Source organism: Scyliorhinus torazame, chromosome 7 (assembly GCF_047496885.1).
Source record: "Scyliorhinus torazame isolate Kashiwa2021f chromosome 7, sScyTor2.1, whole genome shotgun sequence".
NCBI classification, from domain to species: domain Eukaryota; kingdom Metazoa; phylum Chordata; class Chondrichthyes; order Carcharhiniformes; family Scyliorhinidae; genus Scyliorhinus; species Scyliorhinus torazame.
This window is the reverse complement of record NC_092713.1, coordinates 136,223,290-136,250,191: the sequence shown is the minus strand read 5'-3', so window position 1 is coordinate 136,250,191 and position 26,902 is coordinate 136,223,290. Positions and strand designations below refer to the sequence as shown.

The window sequence follows — 26,902 nt, the reverse complement described above, 5'->3', positions numbered from 1 at the left end:
TCACAGAAACACAGAATTATTATAGTGCAGAAAGTCACTTATACCATCATGTCTGCATCAGCTCTCCAAATGAACTCATCTAGTACATCTCCCCTGCCTTCTCCCAGTAACCTGGCACGTTCCTTTTCAAAATACAGCCAAATCCCCTTTTGAATGCTTCATTGAAATGGCTTCCACCACACGGTCAGGCAGTGCATTGCAAACCCCAACCACTTGCTGAATAACAAAGTTTCTCCAATCACTTTTGCTTCTTTTACTCATTCATTTAAATCCGCACCCTCTCGTTCCTTTCACAAGCGGGAACAGTTTCTCCCCATCTACTTTGTCCAGACACATCATGATTTTGAATACTTCTATCAAATCTCCTCTCAGCCTTCTTTCCTATAGAAAGAGTCCTAGCTTTTTCAATCTCAGAACTGAAGTTCCTCATCTTGGAACCATTCTGGTGAACATTTTCTACATCCTTTCTAATGTCTCATATCCTTTCCAAAGTGCAGCGTCCAAAACTAGACGCAATATTCTAGCAGAGACCAAATCCATAACTTATACAAATTCAACATAACTTCCTTGCTTTTGTACTCTATGCCCTTATTAATAAAATCCAGGATACTATGCGCTTTATTAACTGCTCGGTCCTGCAATTCAAGGATTTATGCACCTGGGTCCTTCAGCTTCTGCATCCAGTTTACAGTTGCACATTTTATTTTATAATATCTCCCCCATGTTCTTCCAAGTAAAATGAATCACTTCACATTTCTCTACATTGAACTTTCATCTCCACCTGTCCACCCATTCCACTGACTTGTCAATGTCCCTTTGAGGTTCAACACTACTTTGCTCACAGTTCACATCATTTTCAAACTTCGGCTTTGCACACCAAGGTCTAAGTCATTAATATACATCAGGAGAAGCGAGAGTCCCAACACTGACTCCTGGGGAACTTCCTCAGTTTAATAAACATTGACGAGCACCCTCTTCACAAACATCAGGGACTTGTTCCAAAGCAGAGTGTTTAACATATTCATACCCTCAGAATCATTGAACAAAGAACAAAGAACAAAGAAATGTACAGCACAGGAACAGGCCCTTCGGCCCTCCAAGCCCGTGCCGACCATACTGCCCGACTAAACTACAATCTTCTACACTTCCTGGGTCCGTATCCTTCTATTCCCATCCTATTCATATATTTGTCAAGATGCCCCTTAAATGTCCCTATCGTCCCTGCTTCCACTACCTCCTCCGGTAGCGGGTTCCAGGCACCCACTACCCTCTGCGTAAAAAACTTGCCTCGTACATCTACTCTAAACCTTGCCCCTCTCACCTTAAACCTATGCCCCCTAGTAATTGACCCCTCTACCCTGGGGAAAAGCCTCTGACTATCCACTCTGTCTATGCCCCTCATAATTTTGTATACCTCTATCAGGTCGCCCCTCAACCTCCTTCGTTCCAGTGAGAACAAACCGAGTTTATTCAATCGCTCCTCATAGCTTATGCCCTCCATACCAGGCAACATTCTGGTAAATCTCTTCTGCACCCTCTCTAAAGCCTCCACATCCTTCTGGTAGTGTGGCGACCAGAATTGAACACTATACTCCAAGTGTGGCCTAACTAAGGTTCTATACAGCTGCAACATGACTTGCCAATTCTTATACTCAATGCCCCGGCCAATGAAGGCAAGCATGCCGTATGCCTTCTTGACTACCTTCTCCACCTGTGTTGCCCCTTTCAATGACCTGTGGACCTGTACTCCTAGATCTCTTTGACTTTCAATACTCTTGAGGGTTCTACCATTCACTGTATATTCCCTACCTGCATTAGACCTTCCAAAATGCATTACCTCACATTTGTCCGGACTAAACTCCATCTGCCATCTCTCCGCCCAAGTCTCCAGACAATCTAAATCCTGCTGTATCCTCAGACAGTCCTCATCGCTATCCGCAATTCCACCAACCTTTGTGTCGTCTGCAAACTTACTAATCAGACCAGTTACATTTTCCTCCAAATCATTTATATATACTACAAACAGCAAAGGTCCCAACACTGATCCCTGTGGAACACCACTGGTCACAGCCCTCCAATTAGAAAAGCATCCCTCCATTGCTACCCTCTGCCTTCTATGGCCTAGCCAGTTCTGTATCCACCTTGCCAGTTCACCCCTGATCCCGTGTGACTTCACCTTTTGTACTAGTCTACCATGAGGGACCTTGTCAAAGGCCTTACTGAAGTCCATATAGACAACATCTACTGCCCTACCTGCATCAATCATCTTAGTGACCTCCTCGAAAAACTCGATCAAGTTAGTGAGACACGACCTCCCCTTCACAAAACCGTGCTGCCTCTCACTAATACGTCCATTTGCTTCCAAATGGGAGTAGATCCTGTCTCGAAGAATTCTCTCCAGTAATTTCCCTACCACTGAAGTAAGGCTCACCGGCCTGTAGTTCCCGGGATTATCCTTGCTACCCTTCTTAAACAGAGGAACAACATTGGCTATTCTCCAGTCCTCCGGGACATCCCCTGAAGACAGCGAGGATCCAAAGATTTCTGTCAAGGCCTCAGCAATTTCCTCTCCAGCCTCCTTCAGTATTCTGGGGTAGATCCCATCAGGCTCTGGGGACTTATCTACCTTAATATTTTTTAAGACACCCAACACCTCGTCTTTTTGGATCACAATGTGACCCAGGCTATCTACACCCCCTTCTCCAGACTACACCCCCTTCTCCAGAATCTACCAATTCCTTCTCTTTGGTGAATACTGATGCAAAGTATTCATTTAGTACCTCGCCCATTTCCTCTGGCTCCGCACATAGATTCCCTTGCCTATCCTTCAGTGGGCCAACCCTTTCCCTGGCTAGCCTTTTGACGAGGCCTACAATATCACTCGTCATCCAAGGTTCCCGAAAATTGCCGTATTTATCTTTCTTCCTCACAGGAACATGCCTGTCCTGTATTCCTTTCAACTGACACTTGAAAGCCTCCCACATGTCAGATGTTGATTTGCCCTCAAACATCCGCCCCCAATCTATGTTCTTCAGTTCCCGCCTAATATTGTTATAATTAGCCTTCCCCCAATTTAGCACATTCATCCTCGGACCACTCTTATCCTTGTCCACCAGTACTTTAAAACTTACTGAATTGTGGTCACTGTTACCAAAATGCTCCCCTACTGAAACATCTACCACCTGGCCGGGCTCATTCCCCAATACCAGGTCCAGTACCGCCCCTTCCCTAGTTGGACTGTTTACATATTGTTTTAAGAAGCCCTCCTGGATGCTCCTTACAAACTCCGCCCCGTCTAAGCCCCTGGCACTAAGTGAGTCCCAGTCAATATTGGGGAAGTTGAAGTCTCCCATCACCACAACCCTGTTGTTTTTACTCTTTTCCAAAATCTGTCTACCTATCTGCTCCTCTATCTCCCGCTGGCTGTTGGGAGGCCTGTAGTATACCCCCAACATTGTGACTGCACCCTTCTTATTCCTGATCTCTACCCATATAGCCTCACTGCCCTCTGAGGTGTCCTCTCGCAGTATAGCTGTGATATTCTCCCGAACAAGTAGCGCAACTCCGCCTCCCCTTTTACATCCCCCTCTATCCCGCCTGAAACATCTAAATCCTGGAACGTTTAGCTGCCAATCCTGCCCTTCCCTCAACCAGGTCTCTGTAATGGCAACAACATCATAGTTCCAAGTAGTAATCCAAGCTCTAAGTTCATCTGCCTTACCCGTAATGCTCCTTGCATTAAAACATATGCACTTCAGGCCACCAGACCCGCTGTGTTCAGCAACTTCTCCCCGTCTGCTCTGCCTCAGAGCCACACTGTCCCTATTCCCTAGTTCTCCCTCAATGCTCTCACCTTCTGACCTATTGCTCCCGTGCCCACCCCCCTGCCATACTAGTTTAAACCCTCCCGTGTGACACTAGCAAACCTCGCGGCCAGGATATTTATGCCTCTCCGGTTTAGATGCAACCCGTCCATCTTATACAGGTCACACCTGCCCCGGAAGAGCTCCCAGTGGTCCAGATAACGGAAACCCTCCCTCCTACACCAGCTGTTTAGCCACGTGTTTGTCTGCTCTATCTTCCTATTTCTAGCCTCACTGGCACGTGGCACAGGGAGTAATCCTGAGATTACAACCCTCGAGGTCCTGTCTTTTAACTTTCTGCCTAGCTCCCTGAACTCCTGCTGCAGGACCTCATGCCCCTTCCTGCCTATGTCGTTAGTACCAATATGTACAACGACCTCTGCCTGTTTGCCCTCCCCCTTCAGGATGCCCTCTACCCGTTCGGAGACATCCTGGACCCTGGCACCAGGGAGGCAACATACCATCCTGGAGTCTCTTTCACGTCCACAGAAGCGCCTATTGTTTGCAGACAATGTCCCAGATTCCGCCATCACCAGATAAGACTCTAGATCCCTTGAAGTTTCAATGGATCAGGCCAAGCATGGAAACATGACTACTACCTACCACCCTCTGCTAATATTCTATTGTTATAGGTGATATTTAGAGTAAGTAATACATCTTGATTAGTGTCAAATGTTAAGACAGGACTGTGTTGAGACAAACACAACAACAAAAATACAAGTTTGGAAACTCTCATTTAGACATTTATACAGGTAAAATTGTTGAAATAAAGCCTGAAGTATAATTAATCGACAGGTAGTTTTGCATATGCCTGCAGTGGGGCTGAATTTCTGGCAGTGCTGACCAACCTAGTGCTTTCAAAATAAGGAAACTGTCTGCAGAAGCAGCCAAATTTAAACATTAGTCAAGCATTTGAATTTGGGATGTCAATAACTGCACTATTAGATATACCAGGAACTTGGGACAATTAAAAAAAAAAAACTTTAATTTTTAATATAACGCAAGTCAATGTCGTGCAAACAGATTCTATAGCTTTGAAGATCACACATTTTAAAAATTAAACCATACCAGATTTCACCATCTCCCTTCTGCACAGATGCTCCCTCATCCTCATCACTAAAATTTAGTTTCTCTGTGTAATCCACCTCAGACTGTGCTCCTGAAATGCAAGAAACATTGCACTGAATGCCTCCATTTGAGCTTTTATTGAAAATTGAACTCTACAACATTTTTCCACTTTACCTGCCCAGCCGTCATCAGTTTCCGTGTCCAGGTGATCGAGCCCCTTCAATTCATTTGCGCTAATAACGGAGGGTCGCTCAAGGAGGTCTTGAGACCATTGAGAATGCTGTTGTCTTAAAGAACCACTTTGGTTCCTAACCAGTATTGGAAAGGATTGGGAGAAAGAAAACATTAGTAGAAAACACAGATTAATTGGAAAAACAAATTGATTAGGGAGACATACATTTTAGGAGTATGAGTAATTTCAGCCATAAAAGCTGAAATGAAAACTCAAAAAGCACAAATAGGCAAAAGCTGTAGAAATATTTCAAATACTAAAAAAAATGTTTATGATCTGTCAATATAAAGGCTCATAAGGTATTCAGTTGTGTGCAGCCTGGGGATAAGGTAGTGCCCGCTAAAAGTAGACACTTCATTCAAACTTAATTTCAACTGTACGTCATTTTTGTGAGGTCACTTTATTAAAAATTGAAAGAATTATTTAGAACTTCAATTCCAGCATTGTGTTTTATTTTAGATATGTTCAAAGAGACAATATAGCTGTCTAAGTTAACTGACCTAAAAGAATTTATGAAAACAAGTGAAAATATACATCCATCTTTGGAAGCATGAAGCAAGTTGCTTTGTAAATAATGACAGATCTGGATAATTTGCACCATATGTTACTATCAGAACTTATAGTAAGTATACTTACTTGGTATTTGGTGCAGGATATTGTAGTCTGTGCGGAATTTGCATTTTAGATTGAGATATCTGAAAATAAAAAGGCACACAACTGAGCGGCTTGTTTCATTTATAGATAGCTTAGATAGAAAATTTAGTTTTTTCTTCAAAATGTTTTACTGAATTTTCAAGTTCCTATGGCATTAATTTAAGTTTGCAGTTATAAATTGCTACCTCATTAGTGTACTCGCTGAGTAGTTCACAGCTTCAACTGTGGATTTCAAGAATGAGTTGCATTGATAGTGCCTTAAACTTGGTTAAATCTTTCAAGATACTGCACAGGAGTGCAACAGACAAAAACTGACCTTGGGGATGACATCAGTGAGATGCCCAGAAGCTTGGCAAAGAGGCTGGTTTTAAGCAGCATCTTCAAGCAGGAGAGGGGTGGAGGGTTTTCGTGAGGGAATTCCAGAGCTTAGGGTTTAATAATCTAAATGCACACTTTAAGACAAAAGTTAGTTCCAGGTAACAGTGAAGGCAAATTATGAAGATGTTCGTGGTTTACAACAGCTTCGGATAGTCATAGAAATGACAGCTGATCGACTATTTTAAAAAAGCAATCGCCTCACTGCAGATTCTTCTGCCACTGGAGCCAGTTTCACGTTATTTACTCTCTCAAAACCTTTCATGATATTGAACACCTCTATCAAATCAACAAACTTCTCCAATCTCTCTTCATAACTGAAGTCCCTCATCCTTGGTACCATGCTTTGTTTGCTTTGAGCAATTTGAGGGGCACTGTGTACACGGTTTTCCAGGTCACATGAAACATCCTGAAGTTCCCACACGGTACAGAAATTGCAAACACATCAAAATAATTATGCTGTAAAGGGCTTTGAAACATCATAAGGGTGTGAAAGGTGATATATAAATGCAAGTTTACTCTATTTTATTCATGTTCACCATCTTTCCAGAGACAAACATTTAATACTTACATAGGATGGCATTAATCCTCTAAATTGAGGTGCCGGTGGAATAATCAGCTGTCCATTTATCTTAGTCAGAGGCAATGGTGCCTTTCCCTGCTTATCGAGAGCTTTGTGGCTGTCATTCAGTTCTGATGTGGCAGTCCCTCCATCTTCTAAGTTACAAGGCTTACCATCTTGGTCCAGGGATCCACCAGGTATAATAGGAATAGTTTTCCCCCCACCATCTCGCCAGCTAGCAACATCTGTACAGTTCAAACAAAAATTTACATATTTACATATAATATGTTTTCTTGTTGGGTTAATCAGAAGCTGTACCTGATCCCAACTGGATATGCCATTCGGAATGTAATACCTATGGTTGTGAATTTACAAAACATGACTGACAAGGTAATGTTACACTTGCGGATACTGCTGGCCTTAGTCACAAAACTCACTTCTGCATTGACTGCACGTTTAGAAATTGAATACAAGTAAATTACATTTTTGTTTCCTTAATATTTTGTTATTTTCAATATTTTATGCCTCAATCCAAAAGGTTAAATACAAATACTTTTGTTATTGATCCCTTTTCAAAAGCATTTCTCATTTTAAAATATAGGAGTTGCTCGATTTAAAAAAAAAAAAAACCACGGTCCATATGGTTAATCTTCTACCATCTTGGTAGTTGCATGATGCAATACTGGAACTGGTGATTAATTGCAGCGATCAATCTCTTAGTAATTACTATATGAAAGATCCAGATAGGAGATGAGGAAAATCCCAGTGGTAGAAAGGTTCAGGAACCATTGGTCCAAGGTGATCAATTATCCCAGTATGCTGCATTTATCATGTCAAGTCGCAAATTACTCATCTGCTGTATCACAAAACGTTATTTTTAAGAATACATTTTTGGCACGACTACCATGGAAATCAGCAAATCAAACGAACCAAATTTACTGAATGACGCCCAAAAAGTAATTTTATTCTCATTTTTCAAATTTTATACATAAAAACCCCACCCAATAAAATAACAAACCACCCAAACCCTTCCTGCTCCCCCCCGTGCGGCACGACCCCCAACAGAAAGACCTCTTTCTTCCCTAGTTCCCAATCCTAACAACTAACGGTGGCCAGCTCTTTAAAAGTACAGAACAGCTGCCGTCTCCAATAGAACCCTCAATTGCCCTCACGATGTGGTTAACTTTCTTGAGATATAAAAATTCCGTAAGATTTCCCAGCCATACAGAGGCACTGGGTGGAGAAGCCGACCACCACCACAGCAGCACACACTTTCGAGTAATCAGCGAGGCGAAGGTCAGGACATCTGCCCCTGCCCCAATCTGCATCTCTAGCAGGTGCGACACCCCAAATATGGCCCCTAAGAGACAGGGCTTTAGTTCCATTTGTAGAATCATCGACATGGTGCTAAAGGAGACCCAGAACCCAATGACCAGAATCATGTGAACTTGATTGGCCGTGTGCCTGCCATACCACCCACGCTCATTCTCCACACATGCGAATAACCTGCTCATCCTGGACTTAGTCAAATGTGCCGTCAACCCTAATCTCACACAATGTTGCATTCACCTATGCAGAGCCGAGCACCACACCCTATCCTCCATCTCTGAGCCCAAATCCTCCTCACACTTAGCCTTCACCATCTCGACACTGCCTCTTCCGCCATAATCCTGCCATAGATCGCCGATGTGCTCCCCTCTTTTCCTACCAGCGACAGAACGCTCTCCAACAACGAGGAAGGAGGTACCAAAGGGAATGGCAGGAAGACCTTTTTTTGCAAAGCTGTGAACCTGTAGGTACCTAAAATCATCCGCCTGTGAAAGCCCAAATCTCTCCTGACAACTCCTCCACGTTCGCAAATTGCCACTCTAAAACAAGTCCCTTATCCCTTCCACCCCCATCTCCTCCCTTCCCCTAAACCTAGCATCCAGCCTCGCCGGCTCAAATAAATGGTTCGCAAAGATCAGCACCAACTTTGATACCACATTGTCGTCTCCATATCTTGAACATGGAGAGCACGCTGAATATTTCTATGGGGAAAACGGCAGTGAGGCCGTCACGAACGCCCTTAGTCACAGCCCCCTATAGGACCCCAACTTCATCTGCCCCCATACAACCTCCAGACCCCCACTGCCCCAGCATCTTCTCCGCATTTGCCGCCCAATAATAACAAATCAGGCTTTGCAGCATCAAGCCCTCTGATTGCCTGTCCCTCAGAGGACCCTGTCTACTGATTCAGAGTCACTTCACCTGCCGCAAAAAAGACAAAACTGATTTCTCCACCCCTCCTCCCACAAAAAAAAAAAGGATTTGGACAGAAAAAACAGCAACCCCTGCGCCCCCCCCCCCCCCCCCCCCCCCCCCCCCCACACACACACACAAACTCCATTATCCATTTCCACTTATCCGAAGCCTTCAGGGCAATTGCCAAACGTTCAATTGCTAATTCAAACAAGAGGGGGACATCATTCCATGTAGTTGAAAATATCCTGAACTATTATTTGTATAGGCACTGGCCTTAAGTGCCTTATATAGCAACTGAACCCACGCTATGAATTTAGGCCCTATCCCAAACCGTTCCAACACTGCAAACAAATACCGCCCCATCAAAAGCCTTCCCTGCATTCAATACCACACTAACCTCCTGCTCTCTACCTTCTGCCATGGAAGTTTAAAAGCAGCCTCACATTTGCTGACAATAGCTGCCCCTTCACAAACCCCGTCTGATCTTCCCCAATAACCTGAGGGAGACACTCCCCCAGCCTCGGTGCTAAAACCTTGGCAAAAATCTTGGCATCTACATTTAATAAAGAAATCCGGTGATACGACTCACACCGGGCCCTTATTCTTCTTTAACAGAAGCGAGATGGATGCCTGCATCATCGTCTCTGGAAGAGACCGCTGCGCGACCAATCTTCGAACATCTCCACCTATAACGGCACCAGTTGAGCAGCAAACGTTTAATTAAATTCCACCGGGAACCTCCTGGCTCCAGCGCCTTACCCATCTGCAGGCACCCAATCGTGGTCCAGACCTCCTCCACCCCCAATGGCTCCTCCATCCCTTCCCAATCCTCTTGCTCTACCATAAGACATGCTAATCCCTCCAGAAATTCCCATATATCCGACTCCTCCCCTGGCGGCTGCAACCGATGAGGTTTTTGTAAAATATCTCAAAAGCCTTGTTTGATTTTGTCCGCTGCCGACAAGTCCCAACCCCGAATCTGGACAATCTCTCGGGAGTCTGTCTGCTACCTCAGCTGACCAGCCAAGACGCGACTGGCCTTCTCCAAATATTCGTATGTTACCCCCCCTCGAGCGCCACAACTGGCGCACCGCCTTATCTGTAGATAATAGATCAAATTACATCTGCAACTACTTTCTACTAGCCAAAGGCACTGAGGTAGGGTCACTCGAGTACCTGCCGTCCACCTCCAACATCTCGTCGCCAACCATTGCGGCGCTTCCCTTGCCTCCCTATCCACCTGCACCTGGTATAAGATTATCTCCCTTCTCACCAACACCTTCAGGACCTCCCACAGCACCGATGGCAACACCTCCCCATTTTTGTTAGAACTCCTCATACTCAATCACCCTGGCCATCTTAACACAAAACCCCAAATCTCCTAACAGCCCCAAATCCAAACTCCACGTTGGCCCCACTTCCAAGGCCGCATCCGGCAAGTGCAGGTCATGATCCAAATCATTATTGCAGAATATTCCGCTTTCCTCACTCTTGGCAGCAGAGACTTCCCATCACAAAAACGTTGATTGCCGAGTAGAGAATTCCCTGCCGTCAGGGTGCAAAAACCACCACAGATCCACTCCACCCATCTCCTTCAAGATTGCCGCCAGCACCTTCACTACCCCCAAAGGGGCCAACAACTTTGGCTTAGACCAATCCAACTTAGGGTTCAGAACGCAATTCAAATCTCCCCCAACATCAGCTGCTGCGTGTCCATGTCTGGTATGAATGCCAGCAGCCTCTTCACGAACTCTACATCGTCCGAGATTGGAGCATATACGCTCACCAAAATCACCGACTTAACCTCCAATGTCCCCATCACTATGACATACCTGCCACTCTGGTCCGTTGCCACCTCCTCACCTGGAACCAAACTCTTTTGTAAATTAGTATCGCAACCGCGGGTCCTGCTGTCAAAGCAGAGTGGAACACCTGGCTCACCCAAACCTTTGGAGTCTAATCTGATCCTTCATCCGCAGGTCAGTCTCCTGCAAAAGCACATTAGCCCTCAAACACTTCAAATGAGAGGAAACTCTTGGTCGCTTCACTGGGCCTCCTAACCCCTCACATTTCACGTAACCAATCGAACCGGGGGTTTCTCACCAACCCACCCCCCCCCCCCCCCCCCCCCCCATCAAGTTAGCCATTTCCACCTCGAGGGAACGGCCCCTCCATAACTCTAAAACCAGGGCCCAATCAAGAGGGCAGCCTGCCCCACCCTCCTGATGGGACAAAGAACCCCCAGTCAGTCAGCATTCTACTCCACTCCATCCCAAAAATCACCAGCTACTTCCACTCTAACCAACACCTCCCTCCTTCATCCCCCTCCCACCACTATTCACATCTTCTAGGCTCATCAAAACCTACCTAACAGCTTCAGCAAGCCGCAGACCCACCCCCATCTCACTCCCTTTCACCGGTCAACCTCAGCCTGCTAGCAAGGCACTTGTTCCTGTCCTCCACAGCTCGACATCCAGCGAGGTTTGCTGATCGCTAGTCGTGACAGTGTCTCCTCCACCCCCTTCAGCATGCTCCTGCAGTCTCCAAAGTCTTCCCAAAGCCTTCTTTACAAGGACCAATGTATCATTCACCGATTTTTTGAGGGTCGCCATCATTTATCTCCCTTGCCTCTCGAAATGCTGGTCGAATTGTCTTTCAATTTTGACAGCCATTACCTGGGTAAGCTTGTCCACTGTAATAGGTACTACCCCATCCAAAGAGCTTTCACCTGCCATATTCAATGCAGCAGGACTCCGCACCATGCTCAATTTCTTAGCTCCTGCTCACATCTTTCTTTCCAATATTATTTTTTACGTCTTTTGACATCCTCACACAAAAGACTCAAATGGGATGAATTTGTCCACCAATTACCCCTGGGAACCGGGTGAAAAGAACCAAAAATTCAAGTGGGATCTACCTCATGTGCGACTTCCTTCTCCACGTCATCACTGAAGAGTACTAAATAAAGAATTACCAAACAAGATTTCACTTTTGTAACTTTTATTTTATAATGAATTGGAATGAATATACATTAAACATAAATTAACAGGGAAGACTTCAGGTGATGATGTTAGGCTGAGCAATCACACATCAGGTGGATCTCCTCCCACGGATCCGTAAAACAATCACATTTTAGCAAAAACATGCCCAGGACGGGTGAAGAAAGAGGAAAATGACTGGGACCGCACGGAGATCAGGAGTGGATGGAGTCTGGAACACAGGCAACTGCTCCGAGAAATGTAAATAGCATTAGGAGCACCACCCGGGTGCCACCCCCACACTCTGTTGTTTTGTAAAAAGGAAAGAAAAAATAGAAGGGGAGGGGGAAAAGACCCCCTTTCCTGTTACGTATTTCCTAGTTCCTTTGTGTTTTGGTCTGCGTATATATCTGCATTTATATCATGTACAAAAACCAATGAAGGGCAGCACGGCGGAGCAGTGGTTAGCACTGTTGCAACGGTGCTGAAGACCTGGGTTCAATACTGGCCCCTGGCTGAGGAAGAAAAAAAAACTCCTCACTTAAAAGATGGGCATATTCTCACGGGGGAAGAGATGATTGAGAAGTGATAGGAGTACAGATTTTAGAATTTTAACAGGACTCATGAATGTAGGCCATGACGAGCTATTTCACTTAGTCCAGAACAGTAGAATCAGATGACACTGCCTGCGCTTAAAAGCGTGTAAATTTAAAGCAAATCTACAGAAGCGTAATTTTGTAAAATAATCAATCAGGCTCCATAACGAGATGATGATAAAAGGTACTATTGATTAATTCAATACCATGTGTTTCTACATAACATTTCAAATGGAAAATTGTTTTGTTAATGTGCTGTTCAAGTTTCAAGCCACCAGGTGGCATTATTTTAATAATCTCCAATTCACCAAGCCAAATTTTTTTTTACACAACCTGGCACTGGAAGTCACTTTGTAAAGTATACCTATTCACTCCTAAATCTAAGCAAATTTATTGCAACCGAGCATTTCCTCAGTCCTTCCCAGCTTACGGTTAAGGTCTTATGGTCTGGTACTGAGCTCTTTGACTTGTTTAAGATTAGATAAGGAGAAATGAATGCAAGGACCCCAAGATTACATAAAGAATCTATTTTCTCTGGTGGAGGATAACAGGGAAACACAATCTTGCCAGTAGAACCAGGCATTCAGCAGTAAAATAAGGAAGCAATTTTCTTCAAAAGATTGTAGAAATCTGGAATTCTCTCTGGTATAAGACTATGGATGATGGTCAATTGAAATTTAAGACAAATTTTATTGACATAACAGGAAACTTAAGAATACACCATATGGCCCCTCAAGCTTGCCCCACCATTCAATACTAACATGGCTGATCTGCTTAATCCCTCATTCCTGCCCACGACTCCCATCTCTTGATTCCCTCAAAGATCAAAAATCGATCTTACTCGGCTTTGAAAATGCTGACACATCCGCAACCCTCTCAGGTAGGGAATTCCAAAGATTCACGACCCTCAGAGTTTTAAAAAAAATAATTTTTATTAAAGGTTTTCATAAAATATCAATAACAAAATGAGAAAGAAAAAAAGAACCCAACAGGGTTAAGTACAAAACACAATCTAAAAAAGCAATCCCCCAAACCCCTCCTCCCCGTACCTAAATAATAAGTTAACATTAACAACCCGACTTAAGACAACAGGTGTATACACCCCCTCAGACCCTCCAGTGTAAATAACATAAACAAAAATAAAGTAACCCCCCCCCCCCCGCGCTGCTGCTGCCATTGACCAATGTCTATCGTTCTGCCAGAAAGTCTAAGAACGGTTGCCACCACCTAAAGCACCCTTGTACCGACCCTCTCAAGGCGAATTTCACCCTCTCCAATTTAATGAACCCTGCCATATCGCTGATCCAGGATTCCACGCTTGGGGGCCTCGTATCTTTCCACTGAAGGAGAATCCTTCGCCGGGCTACCAGGGATGCAAAGGCCAGAAGTCCGGCCTCTTTCGCCTCCTGCACTCCCGGCTCCTCTGCCACCCCAAATATTGCGAGCCCCCAGCCCGGTTTGACCCTGGATCCTACCACCCTTGACACCGTCCTCGCTACGCCCTTCCAAAATTCCTCCAGCGCTGGGCATGCCCAGAACATATGGGTGTGATTTGCTGGGCTCCCTGAGCACCTAACACACCTGTCCTCACCCCCAAAGAACCTGCTCATCCTTGTCCCGGTCATGTGTGCCCTGTGCAGCACCTTAAACTGTATGAGGCTGAGCCTCGCGCATGAAGGGGAAGAGTTCACCCTCCCTAGGGCATCTGCCCACGTCCCCTCTTCGATCTCCTCTCCCAACTCCTCCTCCCACTTACCTTTCAACTCCACCACCGAGGCCTCCTCCTCCTCCTGCATCACCTGGTAAGTTTCCGAGATCTTCCCCACTCCCACCCACCGCCCCGAGAGCACCCAGCCCTGTACTGTGTGGGGCAGTAGCCGTGGGAATTCCACCACCTGCCGTCTGGCAAATGCCCTTACCTGTAAGTACCTGAAGGTGTTCCCCAGGGGGAGCCCGTACTTCTCCTCCAGCTCACCCAAGCTCGCGAACTTCCCGTCCACAAACAGGTCCCCCAACTTTCGTATGCCTGCCCTGTGCCACCCTGAAAACCCTCCACCTGTTCTTCCTGGGGCGAACCGGTGGTTCCCCCGTAATGGGGTCCACGCTGAGTCCCTAACTTCCCCCCTATGCCGCCTCCACTGCCCCCAAATTTTGAGGGCCGCCACCACCACCGGGCTCGTGGTATACCTCCTCTGGGGGAGCGGCAGCGGTGCCGTTGCCAGCGCCCCCAGACTCATACCCACACAGGACGCCGTCTCCAGCCTCTTCCATGCAGCCCCCTCCCCCTCCATCACCCACTTGCGCACCATTGTCGCACTGGCGGCCCAGTAGTACCCACAGAGTTTGGGCAGCTCCAGCCCCCCCCATATCTCTACTCCGCTCCAGGAACACCCTTCTCACCCTCGGAGTCCCTCGCGCCCACACAAACCCCATTATACTCCTGTTAACCCGCCTGAAAAAAGCCTTCGGGATAAACACGGGGAGGCAGTGGAACAGGAACAAAAACCTTGGGAGCACCGTCATTTTGATTGACTGCACCCTACCCGCCAGGGACAGCGGCAACGCGTCCCACCTCTTGAACTCCTCCTCCATTTGCTCCACCAGCTTTGTAAAGTTAAGCCTATGCAGGGCCCCCCAGCTCCTGGCCACCTGGACCCCCAAATGTCTGAAACTCCTCTCCACCCTTTTTAGTGGGAGCTCGCCAATCCCCCTCTCCTGGTCCCCTAACTGAACTACGAACAGCTCACTCTTCCCCATATTGAGCTTGTACCCCGAAAAGTCCCCAAATTCCCTAAGCATCCTCATTACCTCTGGCATTCCTCCCACCGGGTCCGACACATACAGCAGCAGGTCCTCCGCATGAAGCGACACCCTATGCTCCTCCCCACCCCAACCCCCTTCAGTTCCTCGACTCTCTGTGCCATAGCCAGGGGTTCAATCGCCAGTGCGAAGAGCAGGGGGGCCTGTCTCATTCCTCGGTGCAACCAAAAGTACTCAGACCTCCTCCTATTTGTGGCCACACTCGCCATCGGGACCTCATACAACAGCCTAACCCACTGACAAACCCCTCCCCAAACCCGAACCTCTTCAGCACCTCCCACAGGTACCCCCACTCTACCCTATCGAAGGCTTTCTCAGCGTCCATCGCCACCACTATCTCCGCCTCCCCCTCCCTCGCCGGCATCATGATAACGTTCAAAAGCCTCCGCACATTCGCGTTCAACTGTCTCTCCTTCACAAACCCCGCGTGGTCTTCATGGATGATCTGAGGCACACAATCCTCAATCCTCGTGGCTAAGACCTTGGCCAGCACCTTGGCATCTACATTTAGCAAGGAAATCGGTCTGCAAGACCCACACTGCAAGATCCTTGTCCCGCTTCAGGATCAAGGAGATCAGTGCCCAGGACATCGTCGGGGGTAAAGCCCCCCCCTCCCTTGCCTCATTAAAGGTCCTAACTAACAGCGGGCCCAACAGGTCCATATATTTTCTATAGAACTCGACCGGAAAACTGTCCGGCCCCAGTGCCTTCCCCGCCTGCATGCTTCCTATCCCTTTGATCAGCTCCTCCAGCCCAATCGGGGCCCCCAGTCCCGCCACCAGTCCCTCTTCCACCTTTGGAAACCTCAATTGGTCCAGGAAACGGCCCATCACTCCCTCCTCCCGTGGGGGCTCGGATCGGTACAATTCCTCGTAGAAGTCCCTGAAGACCCCATTGATGCCAACCCCACTCCGCGCCACGCTCCCTCCCCTGTCCTTAACTCCCCCCATCTCCCTAGCTGCGTCCCGCTTCCGAAGCTGACGCGCCAGCATCCGGCTTGCCTTTTCCCCATACTCGTAGACCGCCCTCTGGGCCTTCCTCCAGTGCACCTCCGCCTTCCTGGTGGTCACCAGGTAGAATTTGGCCTGGAGGCTGCGCCTCTTCCTCAACAATCCTTCCTCAGGTTCTTCCGCATACCTCCTGTCTACCCTCACCATCTCCCCCACCAGCCTCTCCCTCTCCCCCCGCTCCTTGTGGGCCCTGATGGAGATCAGCGCTCCCCTCACCACCACCTTCAGTGCCTCCCATACCATCCCCACTCTGACCTCCCCGTTGTCGTTGGTCTCCAAGTACCTCTCTATACTTCCTCGGACCCGCTCGCTCACCTCGTCATCCGCCAACAGCCCCACCTCCAAGCGCCACAGCGGGCGCTGATCCCTCTCCTCCCCCATCTCCAAGTCCACCCAATGCGGGGCGTGGTTCAAAATGGCTATTGCCGAATACTCGGTATCCTCTACTCTCACTATCAGCGCCCTACTCAAAATGAAAAAGTCGATTCGAGAATAAGCCTTATGGACATGAGAAGAATCAAAATTCCCTAGCCCCCGGCCTTGCAAATCTCCAAGGGTCCACCCCTCCCATTTGGTCCATAAATTCCCTCAACACTCTAGCCGCCGCCGGCTTCCTACCCGTCCTAGACCTGGAGCGATCCAGTGCAGGATCCAACACCGTGTTAAAGTCTCCCCCCATTATCAGGCCCCCCACTTCCAAGTCTGGGATCCGACCCAACATACACTGCATAAAACCCGCATCGTCCCAGTTCGGAACATACACATTGACCAGAACCACCCTCTCTCCCTGCAACTTACCACTCACCATTGTGCACCTACCGCCATTATCTGCCACAATGCTCGACGCCTCGAATAACAGCTTCTTTCCCACCAAGATCGCCACCCCTCGATTTTTGGCATCTAGCCCCGAGTGAAACACCTGACCTACCCACCCTTTCCTCAGTCTTACCTGGTCTGCCACCTTCAGGTGTCTCTCCTGGAGCATAACCACATCCGCCTTGAGCTCCTTCAGGTGCGCGAACACGCGGACCCGCTTAACTGGCCCATTCAGTCCCCTTACATTCCAGGTTATCAGCCGGATCAGGGGGCTACCCGCCCCCCTCCCCCGCCGACTAGCCATGACCCCTCCTCGGCCAGCCACGCGCCCGCACCCCACACCCGGTCCGTTCCCCACAGCGGCATACCCCCGCCTCGACCCACCCCACTCGCTCCAGCTCCTCCTTGATCTTAGCAGCAGCAACTCGATTCCCCCCCACCCACCCCCCACCAGGACCCATCCTAGCTGGTTTACTCCCCCCATTGCACTTCCGCAAGTCAGCTGACTCCTGCTGACCCCGGCCACTCCCGCCTCCACTTCGACGCCTCACATTGAGTGGCACACCCTCCTCTCCCGCTCCCCATTCACAGGCTCTCCCCCTCTGTTGTAAGCGCGGGAAACAATCCTCGCTTCCCCGCCTCCCCCCCCCCCAACCCCAAGTCTTCGGCGCAGGAAAAAAATCCCGCGCTCTCCACCTACCAGGCCCCGCCACCAACCAAAATAGTGCCCAACCCGCCCCATCCACCCTCCCCAACACGAAAGAGAAAAAACACAGAGAAAGAAACCCAAAACAATGCAAAGCCCACCCCCCCCCCCCCCCCGAACCAAAAATGGGCATAACATATCCACCGCAGTCCCCAATCGCCCATCCCGACCCTCAGTCTGTGTCCAGCTTCTTGGCCTGAACAAAGGCCCACGCCTCCTCCGGAGACTCAAAATAATGGTGCCGGTCTTTGTAGGTAACCCAATCGCGCCGGCTGCAACATGCCAAACGTCATCCCCTTCCTGTGCAGCACCACCTTCGCTCGATTGTACCCGGCCCTCCTCTTCGCCATCTCCGCACTCCAGTCCTGATATATCCGAACCTCCGCGTTCTCCCACCTGCTGCTCCTCTCCTTCTCGGCCCACCTGAGCACACACTCCCGATCGACGAACCTATGGAACCGCACCAGCACCGCCCGCGGAGGCTCGTTAGCCTTGGGCCTCCTCGCCAACACTCTATGGGCCCCTTCCAGCTCCCATCAGCGAGTTTAACATGGTGACCACATAGGCCCCCACGTTCGGCCCCTCCAGGAGGCCCAGAATCCGCAGACTCTTCCACCTCGACCGATTCTCCATCTCCACGAACCGCTCCTGCCATTTCTTGTGGAGCGCCTCGTGCGCCTCCACCTTTACCGCCAGGACTAAGATCTTGTCCTCATTGTCAGAGATCTTTTGTTGAGCCTCTCGGATCGCCACCCCCTGGGCCGTCTGTGCCTCCAGCAGCTTATCAATAGAAGCCTTCATCGGCTCTAGCAGGTCCGTTTTAATCTCTCTGAGGCAGCGCTGGATACCCTCCTGTTGCTCCTCCGCCCACTGCCTCCACCCTGCCTGGTCTCCGCTCGCTGCCATTTTGTCCTTCTTCCCTCCCTTCTTCTGGTCCACCACTACCTTTTTTGTCACCCCGCTCCTAGTTAAAGCCATATACTGACGGGGAACTATCATTAACTCCTTCCCACACCGGGAAACGTCAAAAAAGTGCCCTCGGGGGCCCTGAAAAGAGCCCAAAAGTCTCGAGAGGGAATCCTTTTGGCAGTGTTCGCTTCACCAATCTGCCCCAAAATGTCTGTGGAAACTCCTGAAAAAGGTCTAAGTGTCCGCTCCAGACAGGAGCTGCCGAATGAGTGACCTACTCCTCCATGGCCGCCACCGGAAGCCTCGTCCCCGCTTCTTCAGTGGCCTTGGTGAGATCTTTTCACAGTTGTTCCCTCTGCTATTGGAATTCACTTTTGATAAATGTCCTCAGGTCAGTTTGCAGCTTTAAGCTTGCCCTTCCCCCGCTTGCATGCTGGAAGGGGCCCTGTTTATCCTGTTGCAGCCAAATCTTTTACTGTTTCTGCCGAGTTTGGTAGCCAAAAGACATAACATTCCTGGGGGACACTGTCAGGGGAGTGTTGCAGTCTTCTTGCCACACTGGGAAATGTCAAACAAATGCCGTGGGGGCCCTGTAAGAGCCCAAAAGTCCGTTCCAAGCGGGAGCTACCGAATATGCGACCTAGCTCTGCATAGTCGCACCCGGAAGTCCACAACCCTCAGAGTTAATGATCAACTCTCACCCAGAGATTGTGCCTACGTGTTCTAGATTTCCCAGTGGAGAAACAGCCACTCAGTATCTATCCCATCAAGATCCTTCAGAATCTTGTGCATTTCAATGCGATTTCCTCACATTCCTCGAAACGCAAGAGAATAAAGGCCCAATTTACTGAACCTCTCACCACAGGACAATCTTTTAATCCCAGGAATCAAGCTAGTGGACCGTCACCTGACTGCCTCCAAGGTTTTCTCCCTTAGATATGGAGACCAAAACTGTGCATAGTACTACGGTGTGGTCTTGCCAAATTCCTATATAATTGTAGCAAGACCTTCTTGTTCTTGTGCTCCAGTCCCCTGGCAATAAAGCACTGAGGCAAGTGTGTAGAAGAATATGCATCAACGGCAGGAATGTAGTTATGGTATAGATCTGACGATTCAGCTGAGTGGAAGAATAGATTTGATAGGCTGAATGACCCATCCTTATTCCTCTGTTCTCACTGCTACACTGCACTTTCATTTTGATCTAACCCCATTTAAGAATTTATCCAAATTTTGGAGCCACCGGGAGAGGAACGAGGGATGAGTGAGTTCCTGGACAGGTTGGAGTATCCGAGGTTGGAAGAGGAAGATGGAACCAGATTGGAGTGATCGGTGGGGGAACAAGAGGTTAAGGAGGCAATTGGGAAAATGTAATCTGTGATGTGAGACTTGAACTTTCCCAATATTGACTGGGACTCACTTAGCGCCAGGGGCTTGGACGGGGCAGTTTGAAGAAGCATCCAGGAGGGTTTCTTAAAACAGTATGTAGAAAGTCAAACTAAGGAAGGGGCTGTACTGGACCTGGTATTGGGCAATGAGCCCAGCCAGGTGGTACAAGTTTCAGTAGGGGAGCATTTCGGGAACAGTGACCACAATTCAGTAAGTTTTAAAGTGCTAGTGGACAAGGATAAGAGTAGTCCTAGGGTGAATTTGCTAAATTGGGGGAAAAGCTAATTATAATATTAGGCGGGAACTGAAGAACCTAGATTGGGAGTGGATGTTTGAGGGTAAATCAACATCTGACATGTGGGAGGCTTTCAAATGTTAGTTGAAAGGAATTCAGGACCGACATGTTCCTGTGAGGAAGAAGAATAAATACGGCAAATTTCGGGAACCTTGGCTAACGAGAGATATTGTAGGCCTCGCCAAAAAGAAAAAGAAGGCATTTGTCAGGGCTAGAGGCTGGAACAGACAAAGCCTGTGTGGAATATAAGGAAAGTAAGAAGGAACTTAAGCAAGGAGTCAAAAGGGCAAAAAGAGGTCACGAAAAGTCATTGGCAAATAGGGTTAAGGAAAATCCCAAGGCTTTTTACACGTACATAAAAAGCAAGAGGGTAGCCAGGGAAAGGGGTGGCCCACTGAAGAACAGGCGAGGGAATCTATGTGTGGAGCCAGAGGAAATGGGCGAGGTACTAAATGAATACTTTGCATCCGTATTCATCAAAGAGAAGGAATTGGTGGATGTTGAGTCTGCAGAAGGGCGTGTAGATAGCCTGGGTCACATTGAGATCCAAAAAGACGAGTGCTGGGCGTCTTGAAAAATATTACGGTAGGTAAGTCTCCAGGACCTGATGGGATCTACCCCAGAATACTGAAGGAGGCTGGAGAGGAAATTGCTGAGGCCTTGACAGAAATCTTTGGATCCTCACTGTCTTCAGGTGATGTCCCGGAGGACCGGAGAATAGCCAATGTTGTTCCTTTGTTTAAGAAGGGTAGCAAGGATAATCCAGAAAACTACAGGTCAGTGAGCCTTACGTCAGTGGTAGAGAAATTACTGGAGAGAATTCTTCGAGACAGGATCTACTCCCATTTGGAAGCAAAACGACATATTAGCGAGAGGCAGCATGGTTTTATGAAGGGGAGGTTGTGTCTCACTAACTTGATAAGAGTTTTTCGAGGAGGTCATAAAGATGATTGATGCAAGTAGGGCAGTGGATGTTGTCTGTATGGACTTCAGTAAGGCCTTTGACAAGGTCCCTCATGGCAGACTGGTACAAAGGGTGAAGTCACACGGGATCAGAGATGAGCTGGCAAGATGGATACAGAACCCTAGGTCATAGAAGGCAAAGAGTAGCAATGGAAGGGTGATTTTCTAATTGGAGGGTTTGACTAGTGGTGTTCCGCAGGGATCAGTGCTGGGACCTTTGCTTTTGGTAGTAGTACATATAAATGATTTGGAGGAAAGTGTAACTGGTCTGATTAGTAAGTTTGCGGATGACACAAAGGTTGGTGGAATTGCGGATAGCGATGAGGACTGTCAGAGGATACAGCAGGATTTAGATTGTTTGGAGACTTGGGTGGCGAGATGGCAGATGGAGTTTAATCCGGACAAATGTGAGGCAAGGCATTTTGGAAGGTCTAATGCAGGTAGGGAATGTACAGTGAATGGTAGAACCCTCAAGAGTATTGACAGTCAGAGAGATCTAGGTGTACAGGTCCACAGGTCACTGAAAGGGGCAACACACGTGGAGAAGGTAGTCAAGAAGGCATACGGCATTGTTTGACTTCACTGACCGGGGCATTGAGTATAAAAATTGGCAAGTCATGTTGTAGCTGTATAGAAGCTTAGTTAGGCCACACTTGGGGTATAGTGTTTAATTCTGGTCGCCACACTACCAGAAGGATGTGGAGGCTTCAGAGGGGGTGCAGAAGAGATTTATCAGGATGCTGCCTGGCATGGAGGGCATTAGCTATGAGGAGAGATTGAATAAACTCAGTTTGTTCTCACTGGAATGACGGAGGTTGAGGGACGACCTGATAGAGGTCTACAAAATTATGAGGAGCATAGACAGGGTGGATGGTCAGAGACTTTTTCCCCAGGGTAGAGGGGTCAATTACTAGGGGCATAGGTTTAAGGTGCGAGGGGCAAGGTTTAGAGTAGATGTACGAGGCAAGTTTTTTTTTTAACACAGAGGGTAGTGGAACTCACTGCCGGAGGTGGTGGAAGCTGGGACAATAGTGACGTTCAAGGGTCATCTTGACAAATACATGAATAGGATGGGAATAGAGGGATACGGACACCGGAAGTGTAGAAGATTTTAGTTTAGACGGGCAACATGGTCGGCACAGGCTTGGAGGGCCGAAGGGCCTGTTCTGGCTGTACTTTTCTTTGTTCTTTGTTCCAAGGCACCTGGGTCCAATGGGTTCCCATTGAGTATTATAAGAAGTTCAAACACAAATTGGAGCCACTGATGGTGGGGATGTTTGAGGAGGCGATAGGGAGGGAGTTGTTTCCAAATCCCTGTTGTTAAAGGACAATGACCCGATGGAGTGTGGGTTGTATAGGCCTGTATCGTTACTGAATGTAGATGCCAAGATACGGGCAAAGGTACTGGTGGCTAGGCTGGAGGGGTGCCTCCTGAAGGTGATAGGGGAAGACCAGACAGGGTTTTTGAATGTCAGATGGTTATTAAACGTAATCATGATGCCAGCCGAGGGAAAGGACATGGAGGTGGTTGTGGCGCCAGATGTGGAAAAGGTGTCCGATCGGGTAGAATGGGGTACTTGATGGCGGTCCTAGAGAGATTCGGGTTTTGGCCGAGATTTACGGAAAGAAAACGGTTATTGTATCGGGAACCGCTGGCGAGTGTCCACACAAATAATATGAGCTCGGGGTACATTACTCTGCACCGAGGTACCAGACAAGGACGTCCTATGTCCCCCCTGCTACTTGCATTAGCGATAGAGCCACTGGCCATCACTTTACGGAGTTCGGGACTATGGAAAGGGATAGTGCCGGGGGGGGGGGGGGGGGGGGGGGGCACAAGAGCGAGAGAGAGAGAGAGAGAGAGAGAGAGAGAGAGAGAGAGAGAGAGAGAGAGAATGAATCCCAGTGGGTTAAGACGGAGGACGGTTTGTGTAGGGGGTCGAAGCTGGTAGCGGTGTCGCTTCCGATGGCCCAGGGCAAGTATTCTGCGAGTCCGGTGGTGGCGGCAACGCTGAACATTTGGAGGAAGTTGAGGGAGCTCTAAGTTGGGGACTGGGTCAGGTGAGATGCCGATCAGAGGGAATCACAGGTTCGAGCCGGGTAGGATGGATGGGAGGTTTCGGAGATGGGAGAGGGGGATTAGGATATCAAATGACATGTCCCTGGGGGGACGTTTTGCACGTATGGAAGAGTTGGGGGAGAAGTATGGACCGGGGCAAGGGATAGGGTTTCGGTACCTGCAGCTCCGAAACTTTGCCAGGAAGGAAGTTCTGAGCTTCCCGATAGCACCGGCCCCCTCATTGTTGGAAGATGTATCGACGGCAGGGGGATTGGAGAAGGGGATGGTGTTGGCGATTTACGGGAACATTCTGGAGGAGACGGGGTGTCCATGGAAGGGCCTGTGGCCAAGTGGGAAAAAGAATTGGGGGAGGTAATGGAAGGGTTGTGGTGCGAGGTGCCACGGAGAGCGAATGCCTCAACAGCATGCACGAGGTTGAGACCGATACAGCTGAAGTCACACCTCACGAGGGCAATGATGAGCCGACTCTTCGAGGGAGTGGAAGATGTCTGTGAGCGGTATGGCGGGGGGCCCCTCAAACCATGTACTTATGTTTTGGTCCTGTTTGAAGCTGGAGCGGTATTGGAGAGCGGTCTTTAGCATCATCTCGGGGGTACTCCACGTGGACTTGAAGCAGAGTCCCTTAGAGGCCATTTTCACGGTGTCGGACCAGCTTGAGCTGTAGGCGGGGGCAGATGTTTTACCCTTCGCCTCGCTGATTGCCTGGAGGCGGATCCTCGGGAAGGTGAAATTTGAGCTGAGGGGGATGAAGGAGGGGTTCTACAATTCAGGGGAGCTGTTTACTATGCACTTTCAAGAACTTGTTGCCATTGAACACTTGGGGGTTTACCGTTTTGCTGTTAACGTTTACCTGAAATGCACTAATGGATGTACTGGATTGTATATTGAGAGGGTTGTAGTTTCTTGGGGATTGTTATTGTGCTTGTTTTTCTTTTGTTTGTTTGTTTGATGAAAATGTGGAGAATAAAAACATTTTAAAAATAGAATTTATCCAAGTTTCAATAGTTCAGCATACAATAAAATGTTTGTTACCTAGCATGCTATGGGAATGGGAGTTGACGGTTGATCAAAACAAATGCCAGTTAATGGGGTGTTACATTTATCAATGGATTTATTAGATGCCATAATGGCAGGGCGGGGTTTATAATTCATGATAATGGCGGCATGTGGCGCAGTGGTTAGCACTGGGACTACGGCGCGGAGGATCCGGGTTCAAATTCCGGCCCTGGGTAACTATCCGTGTGGAGTTCGCACATTCTACCGGTGTCTGCATGGGCTTCACCCCCACAACCCAAAGATGTGCAGGTTTGGTCGATTGGCCACGCTGAATTGCCCCTTAATTGGGAAAAAAAAATTGGTACTCTAAATTTATGAAAAAAATAATTCATGATAATGCAGAACACAATACTAAATGCACAAATTATAATGGTGGTTATTAACAAGGAGGACTACCAGTTGTCATGTGAGATAACCTTTAAGAAATGGGTGTTTAAGAAATGAGTGTTTATAAGAATAGCTGTAGTGGGTGTACCTTTAAGAAATGGGTGTTTATTAGAGAGGTGCAGTGATGTCAGAGTGGGTGGAGTTGGGCTGTCTGTCTGCTTTACTTTGGTTCGTTTTGTTTTGAGAGTTGGATAGCTGCAGTCACAGCAAGGTGTATCAGTCTCTCTCTCTGCAATCTAAAGACTGTATACAGATCCTTTGGTGATTTAAAAATAATATCCGTTTCGGTAAAGAAGTTAAACCTGATGTCTTTCTGTAAAAAGTTTTTTTTTGTCATATGGATGTTGCAAGGAACGATTAAGAGTTACTTATAGGGTACTGTATTCATTGGGGGATTTATTGGTGTTGATAGTTGTTAAAGATGTTTACTGTGGATCTCTGGTGCATCTCACCTGTAAGGTAGGCCCGTATGCTCCCCATAACCACAATCTATTAAAAGTTGTGGGTCAGGTTGAACTCCATGATACTTTGAGGTTCTCTAAACTCTGGCCCATAACACAGTGACTCTGCAGGAAAGGTTGCATAGCCACAATGAGGTGACTCAATGGAGCTCCGGGTTCCAGTTAACTTGAAGTTTCCGGTTGGTGAAGTGATGATTTGTGTTCGGTGGTATCAGAATTTCCAGTTAATAGAACAATATTGGTTGGTTCAGTGCCAGATAAAGAAATTATGTATTCGACAAACAGCTGCAGGAAACATATAATCATAGAATATACGGCACAGAGACAGCCCCTTCAGCCCAAACTGGTCCATACCAAAAAGGCCATCTAAGCTAACCCATTTGCCTGCATTTGGCCCATATCCATCTAAATCTTTCCGATCCATGTATCTGTCCAAATGCCTTTCAAATATTGTCAATGTCCCTGCCGCTCATCCCACATACGTACCATTCTGTGTAAAAAAAACGTTGCTTCGCAGGATCCCATTAATTCTTTTCCCTCTTAACTTAAACCTATGCCCTCTAGTTCTCAATTCCCCAACCCTGGGAAAAAGACAGAGTACACTCACCCTATCCATGCCTCTCATGATCTTATAAATCTCTATAAGGTCACCCCTCAGTCTCCTATGCTCCAAAGAAACAAGTCCTGGCCTGTCAAAACTCTCCCTAAAGCTCAGTCCGAGTCCTGGCAACATCCTTGTAAACCTCTTCTGCACTGTCTCCAGTTTAATAACATCTTTCCTATAGCAAGGCGACCAAAACTGAACACAATACTCCAGGTGCGGCCTCACCATAGTCCTGCACAACTGCAACATAACTTCCCAACTTCTATACTCAGTGCCTTGACTGATGAAGGACAGCATGCCAATAGCCTTCTTCACTGCCCTACCTGTGACTCCACCTTTAGAGAACCGTGCACCTGAACTCCAAGGTCCCTCTGTTCCGTGATACTCCCCAAGGTCCTACATTCACTGTGAAAGTCCTACCTTGATTTGACTTTCCAAAATGCAACACCTCACACACTTGCCTGTATTGAACTCCACTTGCCATTTCTCGGCCCACTTCCCCAGCTGATCAAGATCCTGCTGCAATTTTTGATAACATTCCTCACTCTCTACAATACCACCTATTTTAGTGACGTGAAGATGCCGGCATTGGACCGGGATGAGCACAGCAAGAAGTCTTACAACACCAGGTTAAAGTCCAACAGGTTTGTTTCAAATCATTCGCTTTTGGAGCACTGCTCCTTTCTCAGGTGAATGAAGAGGAATGTTCCAGAAATAAATATATATATTATATATAAATATATATATATATATATATATATATATAGACAAAGTCAAAGATGCAAGACGATACTTTGAATGCGAACATTTGCAGGTAATAAGTCTTTACAGATCCAG

General features: G+C 47.8%; 1 protein-coding gene across 7 annotated transcripts in view; it reads right to left on the bottom strand.

Moving 5' to 3' along the window:
* The window catches only part of prrc2c (proline-rich coiled-coil 2C), a 131,872-nt gene that overhangs the window by 73,670 nt on the left and 31,300 nt on the right, over window positions 1–26,902 (bottom strand). For all 7 annotated transcript variants that reach the window (XM_072511540.1, XM_072511545.1, XM_072511546.1 and 4 more), the window contains exons 6-9: window positions 6,764–6,999; window positions 5,800–5,858; window positions 5,106–5,239; window positions 4,932–5,022 (exon numbers count right to left, since the gene is read on the bottom strand). In XM_072511540.1, coding sequence (XP_072367641.1) covers window positions 4,932–5,022; window positions 5,106–5,239; window positions 5,800–5,858; window positions 6,764–6,999 — 520 coding nt within the window. The remainder of the gene's footprint in view (window positions 1–4,931; window positions 5,023–5,105; window positions 5,240–5,799; window positions 5,859–6,763; window positions 7,000–26,902) is intronic.